The sequence below is a fragment of the Monodon monoceros genome, unplaced genomic scaffold, assembly GCF_005190385.1.
Source record: "Monodon monoceros isolate NGI ecotype Baffin Bay Population unplaced genomic scaffold, NGI_Narwhal_1 Super_Scaffold_20, whole genome shotgun sequence".
Taxonomy (NCBI): Eukaryota; Metazoa; Chordata; class Mammalia; order Artiodactyla; family Monodontidae; genus Monodon; species Monodon monoceros.
In genome coordinates, this window is record NW_021703777.1 from 49,546,084 (window position 1) to 49,570,922 (window position 24,839).

At 38.8% G+C, this 24,839-nt stretch overlaps 1 protein-coding gene across 4 annotated transcripts in view; it reads right to left on the reverse strand.

The window, feature by feature from the left end:
- The window catches only part of SLC4A4 (solute carrier family 4 member 4), a 401,333-nt gene that overhangs the window by 103,040 nt on the left and 273,454 nt on the right, over window positions 1-24,839 (reverse strand). For all 4 annotated transcript variants that reach the window (XM_029234897.1, XM_029234898.1, XM_029234895.1 and 1 more), the window contains exons 8-12: window positions 15,410-15,567; window positions 8,647-8,734; window positions 6,289-6,443; window positions 5,547-5,660; window positions 3,171-3,345 (exon numbers count right to left, since the gene is read on the reverse strand). In XM_029234897.1, coding sequence (XP_029090730.1) covers window positions 3,171-3,345; window positions 5,547-5,660; window positions 6,289-6,443; window positions 8,647-8,734; window positions 15,410-15,567 — 690 coding nt within the window. The remainder of the gene's footprint in view (window positions 1-3,170; window positions 3,346-5,546; window positions 5,661-6,288; window positions 6,444-8,646; window positions 8,735-15,409; window positions 15,568-24,839) is intronic.

Here is a 24,839-nt window from a genome sequence, read left to right on the forward strand (position 1 = left end):
TATATATATATATATATATATATATATATATATATATATATATATATCCTGCCACTCCCTTCTGGCTTGCAGAGTTTCTGCTGAAAAATCAGCTGTTAACCCTATGGAGATTCCCTTGTGTTTTATTTGTTGTTTTTCCCTTGCTGCTTTTAATATGTTTTCTTTTTATTTAATTTTTGATAGTTTGATTAATAGGTGTCTTGGCGTGTTTCTCCTTGGATTTATCCTATATTGGACTCTCTGTGCTTCCTGGACTTGATTAACTATTTCCTTTCCCAAATTAGGGAAGTTTTCAACTCTAATCTCTTCAAATATTTTCTCAGTCCCTTTCTTTTTCTCTTCTTCTTCTGGGACCCCTATAATTCGAATGTTGGTGCTTTTAATGTTGTCCCAGAGGACTCTGAGACTGTCCTCATTTCTTTTCATTCTTTCTTCTTTCTTCTGCTCTGCAGTAGTTATTTCCACTATTTTATCTTCCAGGTCACTTATCCATTCTTCTGCCCCAGTTATTCTGCTATTGATCCCTTCTAGAGTATTTTTAATTTCATTTATTGTGTTGTTCATTGTTGCTTGTTTCCTCTTTAGTTCTTCTAGGTCCTTGTTAAGTGTTTCTTGCATTTTCTCTATTCTATTTCCAAGATTTTGGATCATCTTTACTATCATTATCCTGAATTCTTTTTCAGGTAGACTGCCTATTTCCTCTTCATTTGTTAGGTCTGGTGGGGTTTTACCTTGCTCCTTCATCTGCTGTGTGTTTTTCTGTCTTCTCATTTTGCTTATCTTACTGTGTTTGGGGTCCCCTTTTCACTGGCTGCATGTTCGTAGTTCCCGTTGTTTTTTGTGTCTGTCCCCAGTGGGTAAGGCTGGTTCAGTGGCTTGTGTAGGCTTCCTGGTGGAGGGGACTAGTGCCTGTCTTCTGGTGGATGATGGTGGACCTTGTCTTTCTGGTGGGCAGGTCCATGTCTGGTGGTGTGTTTTGGGGTGTCTGTGGCCTTATTATGATTTTAGGCAGCCTCTTTGCTAATGGATGGGGCTGTGTTCCTGTCTTGCTAGCTGTTTTGCATAGGGTGTCCAGCACTGTAGCTTGCTGGTTGTTGAGTGAAGCTGGGTGTTGGTGTTGAGATGGAGATCTCTGGAGATATTCGCTGTTTGATATTACGTGGAGCTGGGAGGTCTCTTGTGGACCAGTGTCCTGAAGTTGGCTCCCCCACCTCAGAGGCACAGCACTGACTCCTGGCTGCAGCACCAAGAGCCTTTCATCCACACGGCCAGGTACATGGGGAGTTTCTTGCCTTTTGGGAGGTCTGAGGTCTTCTGCCAGCGTTCAGTGGGTGTACTATAGGAGCAGCTGCACGTTTAGATGTATTTCTGATGTATCTGTGGGGAGGAAGGTCTGATTTTCTTTATGTGAGGCTGCCTGTATTATCTTCTCCATGCTGGCCTCAAGGTGCTTTTCCCATGCTTTCTTTTCCATTTGTTCTTTTGAATGATGTGCCTTAGTTATCATTATGCTCTCATTTAGATGAAGAATAGCTGCCCAATTTGAATACAGATCAGATTTTATAAAAAATACCATTCTGACAACACTGTTACAATTTAATTTATTCATTCTTGTCTTACGAATGAGGAATAAACGTGGGAAACACCCTCTTCATATACTTCATCTCTGTGTCCTACCATGCTTGGTTTCGATTCCCCATGCCTGGGGAATGTGCTTTCTGGGCAGAACAATGTAACTTTTAAAATGTTAATCAGTTGCCAATATTTAAGAATCACCAGATTTCATGTAAGCAATTGAATTTTCAACCTCTCTTTGAAAATCAGAAAATGAAGGAATCCTGAGTGCACATTCACATGGGAACTAGGAAAAGTCATGTGGGGAGCCCTCAGTCCCCAACTACCAGACATCCCAGCCTAGGCACCAGTCATGTGACTAAAGAAGTCCTCAGGCAACTCCAATCTCAGCTGTCATCTCACTCACAAGTCTATGAAGACCCAAGAGAACTACCCACCTGAGTCCACCAACCACCAAAAACATGAGAGAGAATAATAAAATGGTTGTTTGAAGCCTTGGATTTAGGGGTAACATGCTTTACAGCAGTAGATAAAGGCTAAAAGATAAAAGCTCTCTTAACAGACGAATTACAATTGTTTAAAGTAATGTCTCCCTTTTTGCTTGGGTCAACATAGATGTCATAGAGAGTCTCCATCTTAATTTTGTGTTTAAGCAGATCTAAAACATGAATGTGCCCAGGGGAGAAAACAGAAGTAGAAGAAAAGCATCCTTTGGAATCAGCTGTATTTTTTTAAAAAAATAAGCTGGTTGGCAGCACTTATGAATGTCACATAGGTTAAACAGTAATAAGTAGTAACATAGAAGGACAGAGTTTGAAAAGGGCTTGAATCCGGTTGTTTTCAGCTTCACTCGCTACTCACTCAGCACCTAGCACAATACCTATTTTTCCCTAATGACTGGATCAACTAAGAGAAGTTTTGTACATATTTTTCTGATTATGGGAATTTAAAATATCTTCTCTATAACTAAAGCTTCAGCTATTACTGATACAAAAGGAGGGTGAATGCCACCTGCAAAGTAACCAACAAATTGTGGTTTATACAAAATAAGTTAAGCTAGAGTCTACACAGCTTACTTAATGAGAGGCAGATTCAGGAATAGGAAAATCAACACCTAGCTTTTATTCCTTAAAGCTGAGCTCTACCGAGAGAGATGTAAATCCAATCTTGAGCAAATCACTCAATCGCTTGCTCACACGAAAAAGGAAGCTAACCAGGCATTCCCCAAAACTTGATATATCATCAAGTTTAATAGTATGGTCCACACACTCAAGGTAATAGAAGATCTTAACCTTATACCCAGCACAAAACTAAAGCAGCCGATATGCTTTTGCCCAAACAGAATTGTGTATCCTCATTTCCTTCCCTTCTTTTCCCCACTTGTGACTCAAGCCAGATTTCATCAAGCTATTTTTGTAACTACTAAAATGCTGGAAATACAGCAGCAGGCCAGAAGCAAAGTAAAATGCAGCATCTAGCAAAAGAAAGAAAATCATGCTGAGTAACTGAAAGGCCATCTGCTTCTAGCTGAGCTGTAGGGGTGAGGAAGGCAATCTGGGCTGTACTATTTGTGTCTTTCCCCAAACCAAACCCACCTGCATGTTGTCAGTGGCATCCCCAAGCAGTCCTCCAAAAGTGATAGCATTAGTTACTGTTGCCAGATAAATGAAGAGAATTGCTGAAAGAGCCTGAATATTTAAAGCATCATAAAAATCACTGGCAAAAAATGGTGCTTTCCTCTTTATGTCCTTAATTAGTCCACCACAGAACCTGCATAGGGAGAAAGCAAACACGTGACAACATAAAATAAATTACCATCAAATTAACCAAGAGATAACTTAGAGATAATTTAACCACAAAGAATTTGTATTTAAAATGTTTGAATTAGAAGACACTCTTCAACTACTTAAGATAAAACCAGAAGACTGTGAATAATAAATCTTCTTCTGTCTCTTTTTTGGTCACCAAATTAGGCATCACGTTCCCTAAAGACTAGACAGTTGGTCTTTAGACGAGAATGAACTGTGTAGATGAATTAAATTTCTCACTGTCTGAAGAAAAACATCCAAACATGTGAGCAGATCATATAAGGCCCTTTATAATCTTGTCATAGCTTCCCTTCCAGCCTCATTCATTCATTCACTCATTCATTCACTCCACAAATGTTTATTGGGCATCTGTGACACGCCCAGCACCATTCTGGGTGCTGGAAAAACAGCAGTGAACAACACAGGAAAAAAATACCCACCCTCATGGAGTTACTTTCTGCGTGGGGGAAACAAAATAAGTAAAATGCATGGTGCTAAAACATCAAAGAAAAAATTAAGTGGGGAAGCAGGTTATTAAGTGCTAGAGTGCTATGCCTGAAATTTAGAGTGGCCAGATCAGGGCTCCCAAGCAAGTGACTTTGGGGTGAGGATTGGAAGGAATTAAGGAAGGGAACCATGCAGGTGTGTCATGGAAGAGCATCCCAAGCTGAGACCCATCACATTCGTCAGCAAGTCAGCTGACTCATGCATCTGTCAACTCACTCCCCCACCCAACCCGACCCAAACCTCGCTCAGCCTTTCCCATGCTGTGCCTTCTGCCTATGATGCCCTCCCTCAGAGCTCAACAGCCCTCTGAGGTCTTGACCCTCCATTCATAGCTCAGACATTCACTAGGGGCTATCACGTTTTCTCAGGATTGCCTGTCTGTCTATCTTAGCTGCAATCAGTGCCCTGCTTCAGTTTTCTTGGTACGCACAGGGCTGTGCATGGTACCAGGCATACTGCAGACATGCAATACACTTAGGGAAGGTAAAATATGGAAGAAGGAAATAACAGTCTGATTAAATTAAAAAGTTAAATCCCCAAAATTATATCTGTATAAAAGGAAAAGTATATTCCTAATGGAAATAGTTTGTAAAGAACTAGTCAGAAAAAAAAAAATGGGGGAAAGAGAAGGTTCTACTCTCTATTCTTTTTTTTTTCTTTTGCAGTACGCGGGCCTCTCACTGTTGTGGCCTCTCCCGTTGCGGAGCACAGGCTCCGGACGCGCAGGCTCAGTGGCCATGGCTCATGGGCCCAGCCGCTCCGCGGTATGTGGGATCTTCCCGGACCGGGGCACGAACCCGTGTCCCCTGTATCAGCAGGCGGACTCTCAACCACTGCGCCACCAGGGAAGCCCCTACTCTCTATTCTTTAAGATGGAAGAGGAGAGAAATAATGTCCTCTTAATTTGGGAGAGAAACCCAAGTGGGTCATCAGGGGAAGAAAATAACAATTTCATTCAGATTTGACTGCATATTAAAATGACTTACTTTTGTGTTTTCAAAAAATCTGCAGTGTTTTTAAAAAGCCATATCTTCATAAATGAGTATCCTACTTAAAACTATAGTTAACCCAAAATGAAACGGAGAACCTAACCATGAAGGAAATCCTAATGTAAAGAGATTTAACCAAAGCGATCTGGGAAACCTGAATTCCCCACTGCAGGCCCAGGAGATGGTAGCCTGGGAATTACTCATTTCTGTAACATGTTACCCACTTCTGAGTAAATGTACAGGGGAGAGAGGGAATCATGAAAGCCAAGTGGGGAAGACTGGCACAATACTCAGTCTTCCTGCAATACCCACCCACGAGCTCTCTTTCTCTCTAACACCCCTCACTCATGGTAATACCTAATACCTTTCTCCCATCACAGAAACTCCCTACTTCTGCTTTATTTTGCCCCATAAAACCAGATCCACATTTCGTTATTTGCTCATTGTTTGTCTCCTACCACTACAAGGTAAGACCCATAAGGAAAGGGGTTTTTCTTTCATTCACTGCTGCATCTCAAGTGCCTGTGACTAACAGATACACCATAAATGTGTGCTGGCTGACCAAACAAAAGTACAAACAGGTGAATAAAATGCTGACAGAAAGATGAAGGTAAATTCAGATCGGAAGAGAACCTCATCATGAATGACAGACGAATCCATAAGTTACCTTCCAGTGCGCTGTAATTCCTCACAATCCGCGTGTCCTCCTCCTCCATGGCCTCCATCATGGGGCGTGTCCCCGTTCATCTGAACATTTTCTCCACCTGAGTACATATTCTTTCTAAGCAAGACAACAGAGCCCCAAAAAAGATTAGTTTATTTCATTCACCTGCCTCTTAGCTGGGTCCTGCACTAGCTGATAAAGAGATGGACCGAAAACCCTTTGGGAGAAAGATAATTATTTCCGGCTGCCATCCTAACAAACAACTTTTGAAATGTTCTGTTAAGAGCCAAGACAAATGAGTGGATGAACAGAAAGTTGAATAACTTGTATGTTGTATAAGAGGGAAATTGTTTCACCTGGAAAAACACAGATTTCTAGAAAATGGCTTCTCCTCAATCATCTCATCCAATTTCTTAACCTCTTAAATCTACAGGGAGTCATCTTGAGTAAACGAATCTTTCCACATGTACGAGGAGTCCCCGAAACAACCCAAAAAAATCTCTGCAATGTATTCCAGTATCATAATCTGAGATCTCTAATTTGTCATCACTAATCACAACATATAACATTCATTTTATAGTGTCAACGAAATGTCAAACCAAGGCACATGTGTGATTCATTTGAGATAATACCTCAAGTTGAATGGAAACCTGAAAATCTTAGGGCAGTTGGCTGAACCTCTTTCCTTTTTTAAACACAACCTCCTTCTCAAGGATGAAAACTCCCAATGGCCTGAAAATTTTACCTTTTGTCAGATGATGGAAGACTCTTAGGGGGCTCTATCCTGATCGCTGGATCCCATTCCCCGGGTGGAAGGACAATGACTTCATCTAGGAACTCGTCAATGCCAGCAATCAGGTCCTGCCTATCTTTTGCTTTATAAGCGATGTCATGGAACACCTAAAGAATAAAAAGAGATGTGCTGATCCAACAAGAGATCTCTCCACATGCCTCACATCATGTAGAGCCTGAAGAATGCAATCCATAATCCACTTTAACATTACTATAACCATAGCCCCATATTTGCTATTGTTCAGCTTACCCCAAAATATTTTGGTATTCAGATTATGAACCCAAAGAATATAGGCAGAGGCATGAGAACACAGCTGTGTTTCTTTTATATGATTTTTTCTATCAATACCATAAAACAACATTGCCTTTCATCTCCCACTAGTATGCACCATTACTGATATAGTTGTGATGGAAGCCAGATGAAAATGGTTTAGAGAAATATACTGAAGATCATTCCCCAAAATAAAAACTACTGCGCCAAACCATTGCTTATAATTCAAGAAGGGTAAGTTCAAGCTGACTGTTAAGGCTAAGTTAAGACTCAGACACTGTAGCTCTCAAACACACAAATAATGTGTGTTAAAGCAAAGGGCTTTAAGTAGGTGATCATCTGTCTATCTTTTAGCAAGGCAATAACTAAACCATCCAAGGCAGCAAATGTTCTATGTCTTTTATGCAAATATCCAAAGAAGGAGCCTCCAGACGTCCATAATCCTCTTTGTCAATCGCTCCATTCCTCTAACCTGGCTGATGATCTGAAAGTCCTTTACACATAACCTAAGACTTTCATACCTCGTTAAGTCAAATTCTTTAGTCTCCAGGAGAGAAGATGGCCCTTATTTGATACCCTTACCTATTCTTAAAGATCGCTACTAAGACTCTTCTCCTCAATTAGAATTTTTAAAAGCTATCAAGCAAACAACACCAATGGTCTGGGGGTTGTGGGGTTGAGGGGAGGGCAATACAAAGTGCCAGCATGTCATCTGTAGTGGACACAATTGGCCACAGCCTTATTTTCTCTTGCTACTTCCCTTAGTAGAGGCTGGAAAGTCGTCATTTTCCCAGCCTACCCTGACGATAAGGATGGGCAATTCTGACCCATGAGATTAAAAAAGAAGGGGGATTGGGGGTAGCTTTTGAATACCTGTTAAAAGAGACAGACACAGCTAACACTTCCCTTCCTCCTTCCTCCTGCCTTGCATACAGATGACGTGACTGGAGTTGACGGCAGTAGCCATCTTAAGACCACAAAGCAAGAGCCTTGGCACTTGATTTTATCATTAAGCGGTTAAATTAAACCAACTCCAGCAACCACCTACCTCCAAATTTCCTCATATGTGAACAAAATAAACCCTAAATTGTTTAAGTCACAATAAGTCAAATTTTCTGTCATTTGCAGCCTAAAGCATTTCTAATTGATACATCTTAGGAGGAATCATTTTTTTAAAGAAATCATAAATATGCAGAAATAAATGAAAGAACCCACTGAGATGCTTAGTTGCCTCAAGGGGAAAAAAACAGCACTACTATTCATCAATGCTCTCAGATTAAGTAACCATCTGGTAATCACCATATAGAACTGCCATAGCTAAATGCTCTATTCTCCACTTAACACACGGCGAAGCTAACATATCAAGCAATGAAGCAAAAACAAAACATTCGGGAAAATAGTAAGCTACAAAGATGCAAAAGCAGAAATTAGTGCTCCTATATTCTCATAGTATTTCTCCTCCTATGAGACCAGTTTGGAGTTTCGTCATGTCTACAATGTGTGTAATGACATTCAAGCTATTAGGAGAGTATGGTCATAATTCCAACGTACTAGATGCTCTGCAGTAACAGTTGCTAATGCATTTTAGTATATGTATCATTCCTTCCCACAAGATAAGAAAACCACAAAAACAGGTACTTTCTGATACCTAAGGGAAAACATGCATTATCCATTTTATTATGCATTATTTTATAGAACCCATCATTTCTGAAACAACACAGTATATGGACACAAGTTTCCAGAATTAATATATTAAACACTTTAAGAGATTAAGTTAATACAGTGTCTTGAACCTTTTATATAATATTTAACATACCTCAGTTTAGAGGAAGAAAGGAAAATATGACTTATTCTAACATAAAATTTATTTTTTGAAAACTATCAAATGCAGATGTCAGCTCATTTGCATGAACGACTGTACCTCATGTTTTAAGAAGGTTGGTAACTACATAATTCTAACTGAATAAATTGTGACAGCCAACTCACAGTATGAAAACACAAGTAGGACATTCACAGATCACCATCTTCCCGATTCCCTACCTCATCAGACATCAAGGTGGCAATGGCTCTGCCAATCTCATGGTAGGACTTGGCTTTCCCCTTAGGACCTAAGAGAATGAACAAGAACCTAATGGAAGAGGAAAGAAGCAAAGGCTATAACACACATTTCATCAAACTCAACACACATAACACTGAGACACATTTACCCTAATTCATAAAACGGTTAGGTCTAGAATTCACCTTTAAAACAAAGGTAATATTCTTGCTAATATGAAAGATACTTTTTCACGCTGTTGTGAAACACAAACTGTTTTTCATTTATTTGGAAGCAAGGGAGAATTTAGCATGGAAACCTGAGAAGCTTCTTCACAGAGAAGGAAAGGTTCACTTTATGAGTCATTCAATCTTTCTTTTCTAAACCTTCTTCTCTCTCCCTTTCTTCTGACTCTCAGAATCTTTGGAGAAAACCCATTAAGCACAATAACGAGAAAGACTTAGTACATCTTCAGATTTCTCTGACGTTTCTTTACCCAATATGGATGATGACAAATGATCCTCTCCATATTTTTAAGAAATATTTCTACTAAGAAGTGGCTGGGAGTCAGCAAAAACAAAGTCTTCTACAAGTAAGCCACATGCTGACAGCCAAAGTAAAGAAAGAAAAATATAAGAGAAATTCAAAATAAAGCACCATGCACAGCTAAAATTCTTTCATGGGCGCCAACAAGTTTCTTTTCCAAACTTGTTTTCTGGATAATGCACAAAGCACTGTTCCATAGCAAGCAGGTCCTGAAACTCGCAATAATGAGCTTATCTCCACTTAAGTTCACCCCTTATCATGTTGGAAGGAATCCCTCACTGATCATAAGGGCAAAGATGCACGTCTCAACTGGGGAGCAGGAAACCCAGTAAGTAAATGAATTTAAAAACATAGACAAAAGGCAACACCAGATAAATCCCTTCCTTGCTTATTTATGGTCATGTCTTACCTAACATGGAGATAATGAGGACAATAAAAATGATCATATCCTATGTTTGCACAGCTTTTTAAAGCCTGTAAATCATTTCACATTCACACATCATTTAAACTCTTACTAGCCTCTGCAATAAGGACAGGTATCTTATTTCCATTTAATGGTGAAGAAACCTAGGTTCAAGGAAGTTATGGATGAGCCCAAAGACTGTTCCTAATAAATGACAGAGTAGATAGACAGGACTTCTTACCTCCTGTTTTTTTCAGCACACGGTTCTGCTTAATAATACCTGCCCAACCTATATACCAGAGTTGTGACTTCACAGAGAAAAGCTATCCAACTATGACTTCCATACGTCACTCTGGGGAAAGATGTTGTGGATACTTAGCTGAAGACAAGAAAACTTCGGTAAGATTTTATGCGACCAGGAATGGCTTAGGACTTTTCTTAGTAAAATTTTATTTTTTTACTAATTTATTCCTATACACCTCATTTTAAATAAGAAAGGACTGATAGCAAGCACTCTTCAAGGTATTAGGGTCTGTTCCCAAATGCCCTTGAATAGGTAGTTCCTTTTTTCATCATAAAATTCAACCCAAAGAGTGAAGAAAAAGAAAAACCAAATTGAGAATGGAAGAAGGTAAATCTGAAAGTCTGAATACCCATATTTTATACCAGAATAACCATAAAACCATTCAGTATTTATTTGCTTAGAAACCAGTTCTGGAGTGGAGCGGTACACCTGCTTTCAAGTGTTATCACAGTAGAAGAAACAGCAAAAGCAATCAGCAGGTGCGAAAGTTTGTTCAAGTATGAAGGAAGTCATTATTAGAATTGGATTTTAGTTCTTCTAACTAGAACTTTTCTTCTTTTGAAGCTGGACCTAATTTATATACCACTACATACAGTATTATAAAGTGTTTTTTTATGGACAGTACAATGCATTTTTCTGAAGGGGCGGATCACTGATTTGAGTGCAACACCCGAAAAAAATATTTAACCACTACAGTAAAATATAAATCTCATTAAGAAACATCTACAGTGCTGGTCACATGTCCCAATCCTATTTACCTGTCTAGCAAGGGCCAGCTGTCAGGCAGGACAATAAGCCCATAGTTTTAGGCAGAAGAAGGCAGATGTGGTGCAGTAAGAGAAAATACATAACACCTGGATGCTTTACTAAATACATTTTTAGATAACGGATTTCCTTTGCTCGTCATTTTTTATTATTTCAATGTATCTAAATACTAGTGTCTAAGTAATACGCAATATCTAAAACCTGTCCAGAACCACTCTCTACCTCTTCCTACCTCTCCCTAGTATCTCCATCATGATTATTTTACATTTAGAAATACACACTATAGAAATGCACATTTATCAACTGACACATAAATTAATGATCAGGTTGACTAAATGGCAACAAAGCCAAAATAGTGTCTTGTTAGAAAGTGAGGAAGATACTCTCAGTCATTAACAGTCCCCAAATAAAAACTTTGGCAGACAATGGGTAACCAGTCCAAGAACTGATAGAATAATGGATCCTCTAACTTAAATACTATAAGATGAGGGCATACATTTTCTACAAGTTTCTACTCTGCTCTTTACTAAATAGTACCAAAGAATGAATGGCAGTAATAGACCAGTGGTGACCATAACATTTATTATAGCAATAAACCCAGCATATGAGAGCTATAGTGTATTACTAACCTAGATACAAAGGCACAATTCCCCTTTACTGGGAAATGTGATTTTTATTAAAAAAAATTTTATATATATATATATATATATATATATATATATATACACACACTCATATATTATTATAAGTATATATATTATATTATATATCATATATATTATTGTATATAAAATATATTATAATTATTATATATATTATATAATATATATTATATATATACTTATATATTAGATTTTATATAATATATATATACTTTAATGGAAATCATCAAGTGCCAAATAGAAATAAAATATTACATATCAGTTAAAATTTTCACATTACTCCAGGCAGGAACCATTCAGTAAATCCATCTCCTTAAAATGATATAGAGAGGAAATCTGGACATCTACAAGTAGCAGGAAACATCACCTCTGGTCAAGAATTTCATCTGTAGGAAATCAGACCCTTAAGAAGCCTCTAATTTGAACTGCGTTGTTGAAATGGGGATGAGCGATCTGGGAAAACTAACAACACAGAAAAACTCATCAAGTTGAAGTTCCCTCTGCCTGAAACATGTTCTCTCCTCTTTAACCCTCAAAGAAGCAAAAGCTGTCACAACTTTTATGAAGTACCTCTTGCCAAACTCAGCTTTTATAATGTACTGAAAACTTCTTTCATGACTCAAGCTGTTTTTTGTCAAGGGACAGATGTTTTTTTCAAACAGAAGCTTTTTTTCTTTATTAACAAATTAGAGTAAACATCAAATTTGTGTGGCTGAAAGGGCACAGCTCATGTTGATGGCTTGGGGGAAATAATTTATGTTGCTGAGTTGTTTTTATTCACTCTTAACTAGAAACAAGTCATAGTTAGAATTTTTAATAGTGCCTGGTTGTCTCGAGAATCTTCATGGGGCCCTTCTACTCTTATGCGCTCGCTTTTCCATACAACTAATTGTGCCTGGGGAGGATGTCTCTAGCATTCTCCACAACAAAAATCAGTACCAGATGATCTGTGTCCAGAACCACTGGGCTATACTCACATTCACAAAATAATTATAGGCAGAAACAGAGCATAATATCAGAAAAAGAGCCAGCCTTCCTAAACCACTCAATCTTTTCAGAGAGGATGTGCACCCTCATCCTTCCTGACATATCACAGCTATTTCTAAAATAAACTCAGTATGTATCAGTCATTTACTCCCTTCCTTCAAAACAACAGTGAATCAAATAACCCAGTGCTCATATTTAGTGGCTTTGGAAAATGTGGCTAAACTGTACCTTCCACAATAAATTCATGAGGACCGCAAGCCCACCGTAACCAACCATATTACAGCGAGCAACTGGAAGACTGTCACACAAGACAGAACTGAACTAGCAGGACCTCCGTCCCAATTCCTCTAATACAATTTTTTATAGTTTTGATAACTAGGCACAAACAACTGCTTTTAGGCAGATCGTTATTTATAACATAAAATATATATTAACTTACAGTGATATAAAGGGGTAATAAGCATTCTAATTTTTTAGAGGGCTAGAGCTCCCTGAATAACTATTTGCCTTAGATGTGAAAATCAAGGTCAGAAAAGGACAAACTGATCAGGAACTTTGATTATTCTTCATGGGAAAACGCTCAAGTATTTTATTCCAATCCATTCTGGATATCTCCTTAGATTTTCCCTAAAAGCCTGGCCTCAGAGTCAGAAGTCTGCACTGGTAGTGAATCGTCCCTGTGCCTCCACCTCTCAACTATAAAATGGGAATTATGTTCATCTCCATGTGGCCCCTATAAATGACTGAGTGGCAGCCTCTATGGACAGGTGTAAGATGATAGCAAGCAAAGTATCTGCAAGATGCTAAGAAAATCATAAACATATCCTACCAAGTCACCAGAGATCAAAGGACAGAGTTTATTTGCTTTCACATGGACGGCAAGAAGGGCCCCTACGTGGAGAACATCCATCCAGTTGGTAGGAGTCCAGCTGCAAGCAGAAAGCTAAAACAGATCAAGCCAAGAGCAGAGTAGATAGAGAAACTTGTGGACTCTACACAAAAGGAGCAACTACCACCACATTTCCTAAAAGATGCACGGTAGTAATGCTGTTTATGATAAATAGTAATAATAATAATAATAATAAGCCAAAGAGCCTAACATTCCTCCACCTTCAAAAGGAAAAATGACCGTTGTTACAAGTTGTGCACAGAAACAGACTTCTCGGGTCTCCCTGCAAGACAACAGGGTGGCATGCATGTTAAAGCACATGGCTGAGTGCAGAGGCATCCTTCACAATGACTACCACACTCCTTGTAGGATTTCCTTTATTGGATTTCACAGGATGCAGCCATTGTAAATGGCCCCATATTACTCATACACAAAAAAGCTAATGAGACTCCCTACTCAGTGATTACAGCTTGCCCTGGTTCAGAGGACAGCAAATGGATAAGACTACTTCCTGGAAAAATGTTAACACGCTAGGATATATTATTCAGATTATTGCCCTGAAACAGCTTTACGACATTATTGAATTACATTCCCGTGAATTGCCTGGGCTCCTTTTTTCTATTCAAATGATGCTGGATTGTACCCCTAGACTAGTACCACCCTCCAGTACAGAAGAAAATGAACCAGACAGGAACAGAAGATTAGAGGGACACAAAAATAGTCCTGACTTGCTACTCAATGAACTTGTATTATTGTTAAACAAAAAGCCTTTTAAAATATTTTTTATTTGTAGCTTCTAAAGAAAAGTAATAATAAAAATGAAAAAGCAAGAGAAATTTAACACTTCTGGGCACACTTTTTTTTCTTTCAAGCTCCAGTAAAGTTAGTCCAAAGAGACAAAAATAAAACCATAGGGACACACAAGCTGGACTTCGGCCACGATCTGAGTCAGCTAGCTGTTCGCCAGGTGATTGCTCAGATAGAACTGCAAGGCTCTGCTGGAATGTTTTCAAGTGAAAAGCTAAGTTACAGAAAACACAAATCATGATAATCCCATTAATTGAATATGATCATCGCCTTTCCTCTGCTATTTGTCCAATGACTGCTTATATTATTCCTATATTGTAATATGATAAATATTATTCCTATTTTAAGTGTCTAAGAAATATAAAAATGGAGTAAAAATGCCTGTATGATAAGAATGGCCTGTAATCTATCAATTGGGAGGCCATAGGAAATGTTCTCCTAATTTGCCTCCTAAGTTGGCTCAGATCAAACCTTGACCCCCTTGTCTTGTTGGTTGATCACACTCAGATCATCTGAGGTCACTGAGCATTCACAGCCCTTCCTGCTCATGTGGGAAACCTAAAGAAAAGTCCCCTGGGACCCACAAAAGGCACCCTCCCAAAAAAAAAGGTCCTATTTATATGATAATTTTCTAATGTCAACCTGAAGATTATAAACTGCTCTTTAAACTCTTCTTAAGCACAAGTTTAAGTGAAGCATTAACTTCTATTGACCCATTGCACTTCGGAAGTCAAGTTTCCTAACTCTTCTACTGGGCTCAGTTACAGAAGGAAATAAAAGAGGATGACTTCTAAAGTATTGTGCAGGGTAATGAGTACATGATTGTAATAACAGTAATATGCTTCCTCTTAAAACTTTATGAGTCATAACACATAACAGTAAAGTGTGCAAATGATTTTTACATATGTGTATATATATATATAATATACATATAGACATGTCTATATATGTACATATAGACATGTCTATATATATAATGTGCATATGCATGTATGTATGTACCCACTACCAATTTTCTAATAAAACAGAGAGCAAATGAAAGCAACTCTGACCTTTGAATCATTCACCATCTATATGATCTTAGAGAAGTTACTTAAACTTTCAAACTCAGTTTCTTCATCTATAAAATCCACATACCTATAATCATTATGAGGATTAAATAGACTAATCCATAAGAAACTCTTCTGTAGCCCAATGAATTATTATAATTGTTATTATTATCACTACTGTACAAGTGCCAAGTAATCTGATAGCATGAAAATCAGACTGAACCATTATTTTGGGTTAAACCTTTCCAATATGCTTGCTTTGGATGTACCCTCATCCTCTTGGTTCTCTAGCCTGAGGAAGAGGAGCTGTCCCTATCACCACATTGTGGACCCCAGCGGGTCAGGGAGCAGCTTACCTTGTGGGCACAGGGACCTCAGTCAGGGCACCCAGCATGACGGCCTGCTGCAGCCGAACAAAGGCAATGAAAGGAGAATCTAAGAAGTTGACCTCGCCAACAAGGACGTTGGAGGCTTCGGCATCACGTGGCAGTTTTTTCATGAACTTATTCTTCAGCTGCACGGGAAGAGCCAAGAAAACACAACTTATTTCCAGAGAAGGGAACTCAAAGAATTTCCTTTATATGAGTCTACACGCAACAGGCAAGCCCTGGCTAGCTATTCTTCTATTATGTTTAATCATTCTATCAATAATAAACATTTCTCTGTACTTTGAATTCAAAAACATTGAGAGTATAGTCACATGGTTTACATGAGGGTATAGTCACATGGTTTACATTGTTTTAACAATATTTACATATGTATCAATTCATTTACTTATTCACTCAATAAATGAGTTGAGAGTCTCCTATGAGCCAGGAACTGATCTAAGCCTTAGGGATAAGGGATGCGTCAACTAATTACATGTCCTCCTTGAGCTCATATTCCAGCAGGGGAGAAGTAAAGTATGATTTAAAGTAGTGATAAGTGCTGAGAAGGAAAAATAAAACACGTAAGGGGGTACTGCTTTAGGCAGGGAGGTCAGGGAAGGCCTCTGAAGAAATACATTTGACATTGGAGAGAGGGGACAAGCCAAGCAAAGATCTAGGCAAAGAGAGCAGCAAGCGCGAAGCCTCTGAGACAGGCAAGAGCTTGGCAGTTAGGGGAACAGTAAGTAGGTAAGTGTGGTGGGAGCTGCAGGAGAAAAGGAGAGGAAAGGGCAGCAAATGAAGTTGCAGAGGTTAGGGGGGACCAGGTGGTAAAGGAAATGAAGGCCACAGAAGAAGTTTTGGATGTCTTAGACGGAACGTACCTACTAAAAGTCCAAGTGGAAACGTGGAGTAGAAAGACATCAATTCAGGAGATACCACCAAGTAAGAAGTATTTAAGACCATGAGGGTAGGATGACACAACCTCGGGTGTGAGTGTAGAGAAGAGGGAGAAGATCTAAACCGCGGGCTACTCTACCTTTTATAGGAACGGGAGGGGATATCAGCAGAAGACATTGAAAAAGAGCAGCCAGTGAGGTAGGGAGAGAACCAGGACTTCATCAACTGTCGGGTGAAGAAAGGGCTCAGTAATGAAAGGGTATCAGCTGCTGAGTCAAAGCCTGCTGGAAGTTCAAATAAGATGAGAACTAAGAAGGAAACAATGAATCTGGCAAGGTGGAAGGGCTGGGTGATCCTGACAAGAGCTGTTACAGTGGACACCAGGCTACCCAGTAAAGAATGAGAGGTGAAGAAGTAGAGACAAGGAGTGGAGAGAATTATTTTGAGAAATGTTGCTGCCAAGAAAAGCCAAGAATTAAGGAGGTAGGTGAAGGAAAGCATAAAACAGGGGATTTTTTAAACGGGAAATATGATAACACTTTGGAGTGTGCATGAGGATGATCTAGTAGAGACAGATTATTGCTATAGGAGAGAGAGGATAAATGCAAAAGCAGCTCAAGCAACCGTGAACTACTGAGATGATGAGATGATGTCCACAGCACAGGTAGAGGGATTAACTTCAGGTGGAACACAGAGAGCTCATCAATCCCAGCTAGGGAAGGCAGGGTACAGATGGGGGTGATCTGGCAAGTTTGTGGGGTGAAGATGAGGGCTTCTGAGGACTTACATTTTTGCAGTGAAATATGAGTGATCTGATGGTGAGGAGGAGGTGGGACGTACATGGGAGCTTGAGGAGAAAGGTAAAGGGGTAAAGTGGTTTTCTTGGAGAGTAAACGTTGCTTAACAGTCACTTTGAAAAGTTATCTTGTAGCTGTTATTCGTTCATTTCCCCTCCTCCCCAGCTCCCACTTAGAGTAGGATTGTTCAAGCACCCTTCAGCAAGTGGAAAACATCTCCCAAAAGCTCAAGGAGAACATCTCAACAATCATAAAAGGATGGAGATAAGAATTTTGCAGGACCTTATGAAACACACAGACTTCTAGGATACACTTATCATCAATATGAATGTCTCTCCCCTCAAGTCAAAAAGTTAACAGTGAACTTTTTTTGCCATGGATTATTGCTGATATGGGAAGTGGGAGACATGGCCCAATTTTCCCCAGTAATGAAAAATTATAGTAACATTTAATTTTCAATTTCCATTTAAAGAGTTCTTAATTAGGGAAAATAAGCGTCATGACAGTTAATTCCCCCAAACTATCACCCTCAGTAGCATTTTTATGAGATTCTTTCATTTGGTACTTCATACAAGAAGAAAGATGTGAGTCAAAAAAAAAAAAAAAAAAAGGAAGTTGGGGTTAATCATTTAGTGGAAATCAAAAAGAAAAATAAAGCAAAGGCAAGATATATATTTTTAGATGTCAGAAACATGACTACTTCTAGCAGTAAAAGACTTTTCCAAAGTTTACACCATTAATCCTTCAAAAAATACTAATATTTCCAAAAAATCTGTTTACGTTTTACAGATATGAAAAGAGCAGCCACGGGAATGGTCTAAAAACATCAAATTGCCAGAATTGTTATTATAGCCTAAGAAAGTTACAGTAATGAACTGTTCTCTGTAACACAGAGTAGAGTGCGGGATACAGTCAAGTGACACAAATGCGTAACAAACTATCACTGCAAGAGTAACCTTCTTCCACCTCTTTCCAGAGAGAGCTCCCATTACCAACACAGTGCAAGAAGCTCTATAGTAATCCAATTCTCTCCAGCACTCTTTGCTCTAGTTAGGCAAGCAATCTGATCATAATCTCCTTCTGTTTTATGTACTTAGTCTCCCATACTTAGGATCAAAAACTGTCCTTTCCTCATTTCTACCTTTTCTAAACCTTCAGAACTCAGAACAAGCCTTTCTACTACCTCAGTGCTCCTCCTTGGCAATTCCAGAAGCATTCATTTCTGAATCACACGTTTGCCGAAGGTGAAGTCTTTCTCCTGAGCTTCCTGAGGGTTAGGACAGTTTATTCCCCGTGGTACTAAACACTTACTTTGCACATAATTCAGCTGTAATAAATATTTTGAATGGCAGGGATGAACTCTGTAGCACTAAAAATCAGACCACAAGACCATCAAATGCCCAGGAAAGTTAGAGAGGTTTTAGAGGCTCATTCTAGACCATACTAACTATGTCTGGATCTTCTATCACTAAGCAACTACCTGACCCACAACACACAGAGAATATTCCACAGTCAACTATTTTCTTCCACAATACGCTTTACTAGGACTATGGTACCTTTACTGAGATGACTGTACCATCTTGGAAAATCAGAAGTATATTTTTACAGCTAAAGGAACTGTATAATATGTGCTCTGAAGAGAAGTAGTTATAAAGATATGTTCCTTTAGATCAGCATACCTCAAACTGTGTTTGTGGAATACTAGTGTTCTTGGACAAACTAATAGCTATTCTAAAACAGAAACGTGTGGCGCCTGAGGTGCCCCAGAACTTAGTCCTTTGATGGCTCTTTTCTTTCTATACACACTCCCTGGGTGATCTCCGTCAAGTCCCATGCCTTCAAATACCATCTACATACTGATGACTCACAAATTTATATCTTCAGCCAGGACCTCTTCCCTGAACTCCAGTCCTATAACATCTCTACTTGGATGTCTAATAAGCATTGCAAAGTTCACAAATCCAAAACTGAGCCCCCTAAGAGTCCCCTCAAACTAGCTCTTCCTGGAGTCTTTCTCATCTGGTTAATGGCAGCTCCATTCTTCCACTCCTCAGGCCCAAACCTTGCTGTCATCCCAACACCTCCTCCTCTCACACCTGATGTCCATCTTATCAGCAAATCCTGTTGGATTTATATTCAACGTATATCCAGAATCCAACCATTTCTCACCATCTTCACTGCCACCACCCTGGTCCACATTACGAGCATCTCTCTCCTGGGTTATGGCATTGGTCTCCCGGCTGCATTATCTGCTTCTGCCCTTGCCCCCCAGTCAGTTCTCCAAAGCAGCCAGAGCAATCAAATCAGGAGTCAGATAAAACCCTCTGTTGGCCCCATTTCACTGAGAGGCAAGACAATATCTTTATGACAAGCTGCAACCCCAGAATCATCTGGCTCCCCGTTAGTTCCCTGACCTCCTTTCCTATTGTCTTTTCCCAGTCTTCTCCTGACCCCCCACTCTAGCCTCCAAGTCCTCCCTAAAACTCGCCAGGCACACTCTTACCTCAGGGCCTTTACACCTGCTGTTGCCTCTGAATGGAATGTCTGCAGGGCTTCCTCCCTCATTTCCTTCAGATCTTTACTTAAGTCACTTTCTCATCAGTCAGAATTTCCCTGGCCACATTAGTTAAAATTTCAACCTCCCTCTCCCCACAGATTCTTCTTACTCCTCCTTCCTCCCTCATTTTTTAGTTCTTTGTATTTATTATAGTCAAGCATGTTGCATGTTTTACTTATCTTCTTTATTATCTCCCCACTAGACTACCCACTAGAATGTAAGCTCCCTAATAGTAGGAATATACATTTCTTTTGTTCAGTGTTGTATCCCTAATGCTTAGGAGAAAAGCTGAATAAATATTTGTTGAATGAATGAATGATGGTTATTATTTCTGCTCTTCACAATAAGCTTTTCTAATGCTTCTTTTAAAGTAGTAGGTACTGGGCATCCCACCACTAGCCAAGCCATCTAAGTGGACAAAAGGCCTAGATATGGCCTATCTTAGTAAACAGTGATTGGTAACAGTGTTACCATTCACACAGGGACCAGAACATTTTGGAAAATTAATACTCAAATGTGTAAAAACCAATACTTCCCTTTCACCTGAGGTTGTTCCCCTCTTTGTTGAAAGGGCCTTTCACAGTACTGTCCACACTAGGAGAGAATGAGGTCAATACCCAAAATGAAACACACAAAATCAGGAGAGAAAAATGGATGAAAAGAGAGACTGCTGAGTCCCCAGCCCAGGCCCTGAGGTCCTGCAGCTTCTCCATTCTGTGAACTCAACAAGAATTCTCACTAGTTATATAAGCCAGAAAATTCCATTTAGGGTTTATATTAATTTGAGGTGATTTCTGTCTACTGAAGTCCAGACCCTTCAAAAAAGTTTATTTGTCAAATAAATTTGAGGAATACCATGTTAAATAGAATTAAATAAGTTTCTATACTATACACTCTCTTAGAGTTTTGAATATGCCTATACGCCTAGGAATGCTTTATCTCCCACTAGGAGATAAATAAGGCACATTTTGATATGAAAACAGATTTTAAAATGCTGTTTGAGACAGAAATTTTCTCATCTCCCATTTAATCCTACTTTCAGCTCCATTTAATTCTCTTCAAATTTAATGGGTGCCTCCAAGGTACAAGGCCTGATAGTGGGCACTGCAGAGAGCAGACAGACCCTACTCTCCTGAAGTTTATAGTCCAACAAAGAGAAGCAACTATAGAAATAGCTCTAATGAAAGAAGAAACATGAAGCAATACGAAAGGTATATTGTTCAACGGAGGTCACAAAACATAGCAATCACACCCGGCAACAGAGCTCAAGGAAGGCTCTTCTCTGGATCAAGGTTTAAAGATCCCTCTCATAAAGGTGGGCTCATCAAATACTGATTCATACGTGTTCTCTTTTCCAAGTATCTCAATAATATTTGATAAAGGAAGAACTAATGACTGAAGTATAAAAACCATTTCTGGGCTTACACAATAAAATGTGAACAATAATAAAGTACTAACAAAAAAAGCCTGTCAGGGCTTCCCTGGTGGCACGGTGGTTGAGGGTCCACCTGCCGATGCAGGGGACATGGGTTCGTGCCCTGGTCCGGGAAGATCCCACATGCCGCAGAGCGGCTGGGCCCGTGAGCCACAGCCGCTGGGCCTGCGTGTCTGGAGCCTGTGCTCCGCAGCGGGAGAGGCCACAACAGTGAGAGGCCCACGTACCGCAAAAAAAAAAAACCAACAAAAAACAACCTGTCAACATTACACAGAATGGTGAAGAATAACCATTCTTTTATTGGTTATAAAAGATAATGAAAAGATAATGAAAGATAATGAAAATAAGAACAGACTTTAAGGCTTTCAAATCAGGTTGAAGATCACCCAATAAATTCATCTGGATTGAATTCCAATGATAAAGTTTGACATTCTTTTCTTATGAATCATTAGCTGATTCTCCAAGGGATACCCAGCCTGGATTTTATGCAGGGCCAACTATGAGAACACACACGGTGGAAAAAAATTCCTTTAGCCAAACTTGATTCCAAAGAAATGGATTTCAAAGGGCTGCCACGTGGAGGTACAACTGGTAAAAAGATACTTTGGCTAGCTCAGCAACTTGGGGACACTTTTTTGTCTTTACCAGGTAACATCACCAACTCTGTGAATCCAGGGGTGTACATTTCAGGTTCCTTTTATATTAGCCTGTATTCTTTCTTCCAAAGTAAGGTCTTGCTACAATTACTCAGAAGTATACGGCTTGCCCTCTGCCGTAAATATTTACTCTTAGAATTTCTTAACCTTCCTTACTTTCTGAGCAGTTTTCTAACAACCCAGTGATCAGAGTACTAGCATATCAAGAAACTAGAAATTATGAAGGGATAAAGCAGAACAAGTAGACTGATTATAACAGAGATAGCTTACTTGGGATGACCACCCATGTGATGATGGGAAAGTTACTCATACACAAGCAATATGCAGCACATATAGCTAACTGAAAAAAATCAACCTTCCATATTCCACTCAGGTCTTAGATTCTCCTGCCCTTTCCTATGAAAACAGTTTGCATTACAATTTTAGGTTTTCTATATGGGACCTGTCACAATGTAACTGTAATCAATCTTGATTGACTGGGATACCATTATGGCGTCCTCGCCTTCTTGCCATCATCCTCAGACCTGCAGCATCACCTGGTAAGTAGGTCCAGGCTATCATATTATTCCCCAGTCACTAGGCAAGTACCTAAACCCTACGTCTTTCTCTTTGCCATTATTAGCACATGTTAAAATAAGTGTAATCAAGTGTCATTTATAACCAGGAGTACTCACGATTTGTCATTTGAGTCTGATTTATTAGAACAGCCTATAGGCTGTTCAATGCCCTTACTACAAGTGTTGTTTTAAAAACCATTTAAATTTGAGTACACTTTTTCATTTTTTTTCCAAAGCTTACCTCTACCCCCATACCATACATTCTCTTTTCCTCTCCAGAAGAATGACTTTAATCTTCTAATCTGTGCTTATTCTCAATTCACCCTGCCTAATGCCTCATGTCAACAGGCTAACAACCACCTGCTTTCCTGAGCAAAGAGCTTATTCCCGGCTTCCTTCTTGGTGTTCTTTTCTCCCTTATTTTCTTCTTCTTAGCTTATTTTCTTCTTCTTAGCTTATTTTCTCTTTTTCCTGCTGATTTCCTCCTTTCCATTCTCTTTGAAAATTTCCAGCTCTTATTGTTTCCCAAACAAACTCATCTGGTAATCTCAAAATCATTCTAGGTCACCCTAGTACCGTGTCCTTCCAGTGCAAAGGTATCTGTATTAGTGGTAAAATAGGGTCACCATAATTATCAGTTTAGTGATGCATATGACAGCCTCAGTTTACACCACTGTCTTGGTGTAATTATTAATATTACCTTCTTTCATTCTCAAAAGTGTTTTGGGCTAAGGAAAAAAGTTATAGGATCACTCTACATTTTAATCTCACTGAGGTTGACTCCTGAGCAGTGTCTAAGATATGGCATTGGAAAATAATTATATGCTATGAAAACTTAAGATTCAAGGAACTCAGAAGTATGAGGGATTGCCTGGATCAAACAGCATCTTAGTAAATTATGCTCTCTGAGTATGAATTTATTCATCTACTATATGCTAACAGTATTAACTGTTAAGATAGGAAGAAAAGTGTTCTCTCACTCACCATAAGTGAAATGATTCTTCCTCTGCCCACTCCCTTTTTCTACACCTTGGGAAAAGTGGCCAATATGATGAATAAAGTTTGACAAATTCATTGGGATTTTTCCTAATGAAAGGGTTGCAATGCCTTGAAGACAAGAAGCAAGCTATTTTCTCTTACAGCAAGACGAATGGATAAAAGAGACTTTACTTCCTAATCCACATGGCTGGTTAAATAAGAAGATTCAGAGTCAGTTTCCTATGCTCAATTATAACTCCATCATAACTCATGTTTCCTAAGTCTGCCAATCCCAGAATTTAGATTCTGCATGGGTGGTTTTAGACACGGAGCTGTATATTTGGTAAACTAGAAATTTCCAACCTAAATAATGTTTCTGAGAGACTTCAGTTCCAGTTATTGTAAATTAGCTTCCATCACACCAACCCTTCCAGTAAGAAAAACTGAAAAGCTGGGTTTCTATAAGCTGTTTAAAGGAATGAGAAAGTTACTATGACATTAAAAACCTAAGGAGCCAATGTCCCTGAAGAAGGAAACTGCATAAAGGTGAGCCTAAATTCAGCTCACCTTTTTCTTCTAAAGGCGTTTGATGATTCCTAAGTAGCTGAAGAGATTCAAAAATTGAACAGAGCCTTCAGCAGTCTCAAAGTGATGGGCAAACATACCAGGCATTCAGTTGGGATCCCTAAAGGACAAGACTAAAGGCAAAAGGGCAAACTAGTAATAAACCAACCCACATAAAGACTGAAACCTAGCTTCTAATCAGCTCAATTCCAGACTAAATATTAAGTTGGCCTGCCCCCAGCCTAAATGCCAGCCAAAAGCAAAAGAAATAATCTCTGAAGAAAAATAACATTATCATGTTATCAAATATCAAACAGAATATCAAATTAGCTCTACTATATATATAATATACATATTATATATAATATATATATATAACATATATACATAATATCTGACATTCAATCAGAAATTGCTAGGCATACTAGTAGACAAGATCAATTGACTAGAACCCAAGAGAAAAAAAATAGAAATTAGAAACAAATTTAAAGGAGCTACATATTATAGTTATCAGAGATAGACTTCGAAATAATCATAGTTTTAAAACACTGATGAGATGGAGACTTTCAGAAGAATCCATTTAAAAAACAAACCAGATGTCCTAGAGATTAAAACATGTATCAATGACTAGTTAAAGTCAGTATTATTCATAATTTGAAAATAGGATGTATCAAAATTTGTGGAATGCAGCTAAACAAGTGCATGGAGTAAAATTCATAGCCTAAGTGCAAACATTTCCAAAGAAGAAAAGCTAAAGTTTGACGATCTAAATACTATATATCTCAAGGAATAAGTATAAAACAGCAAATGAACTCAAAGAAGGTAATAATAAAAATAAGAGAAGAAATCATGACATTAAAAAACCAAACGTGCTATGCTGATCATGTGTCCATATTGTAAAAAATTATCAAGTAGATTTTATCACAAATATGTTTCACTTTAATAAAACAATTATACTACAATGGGTGTCTTAATAA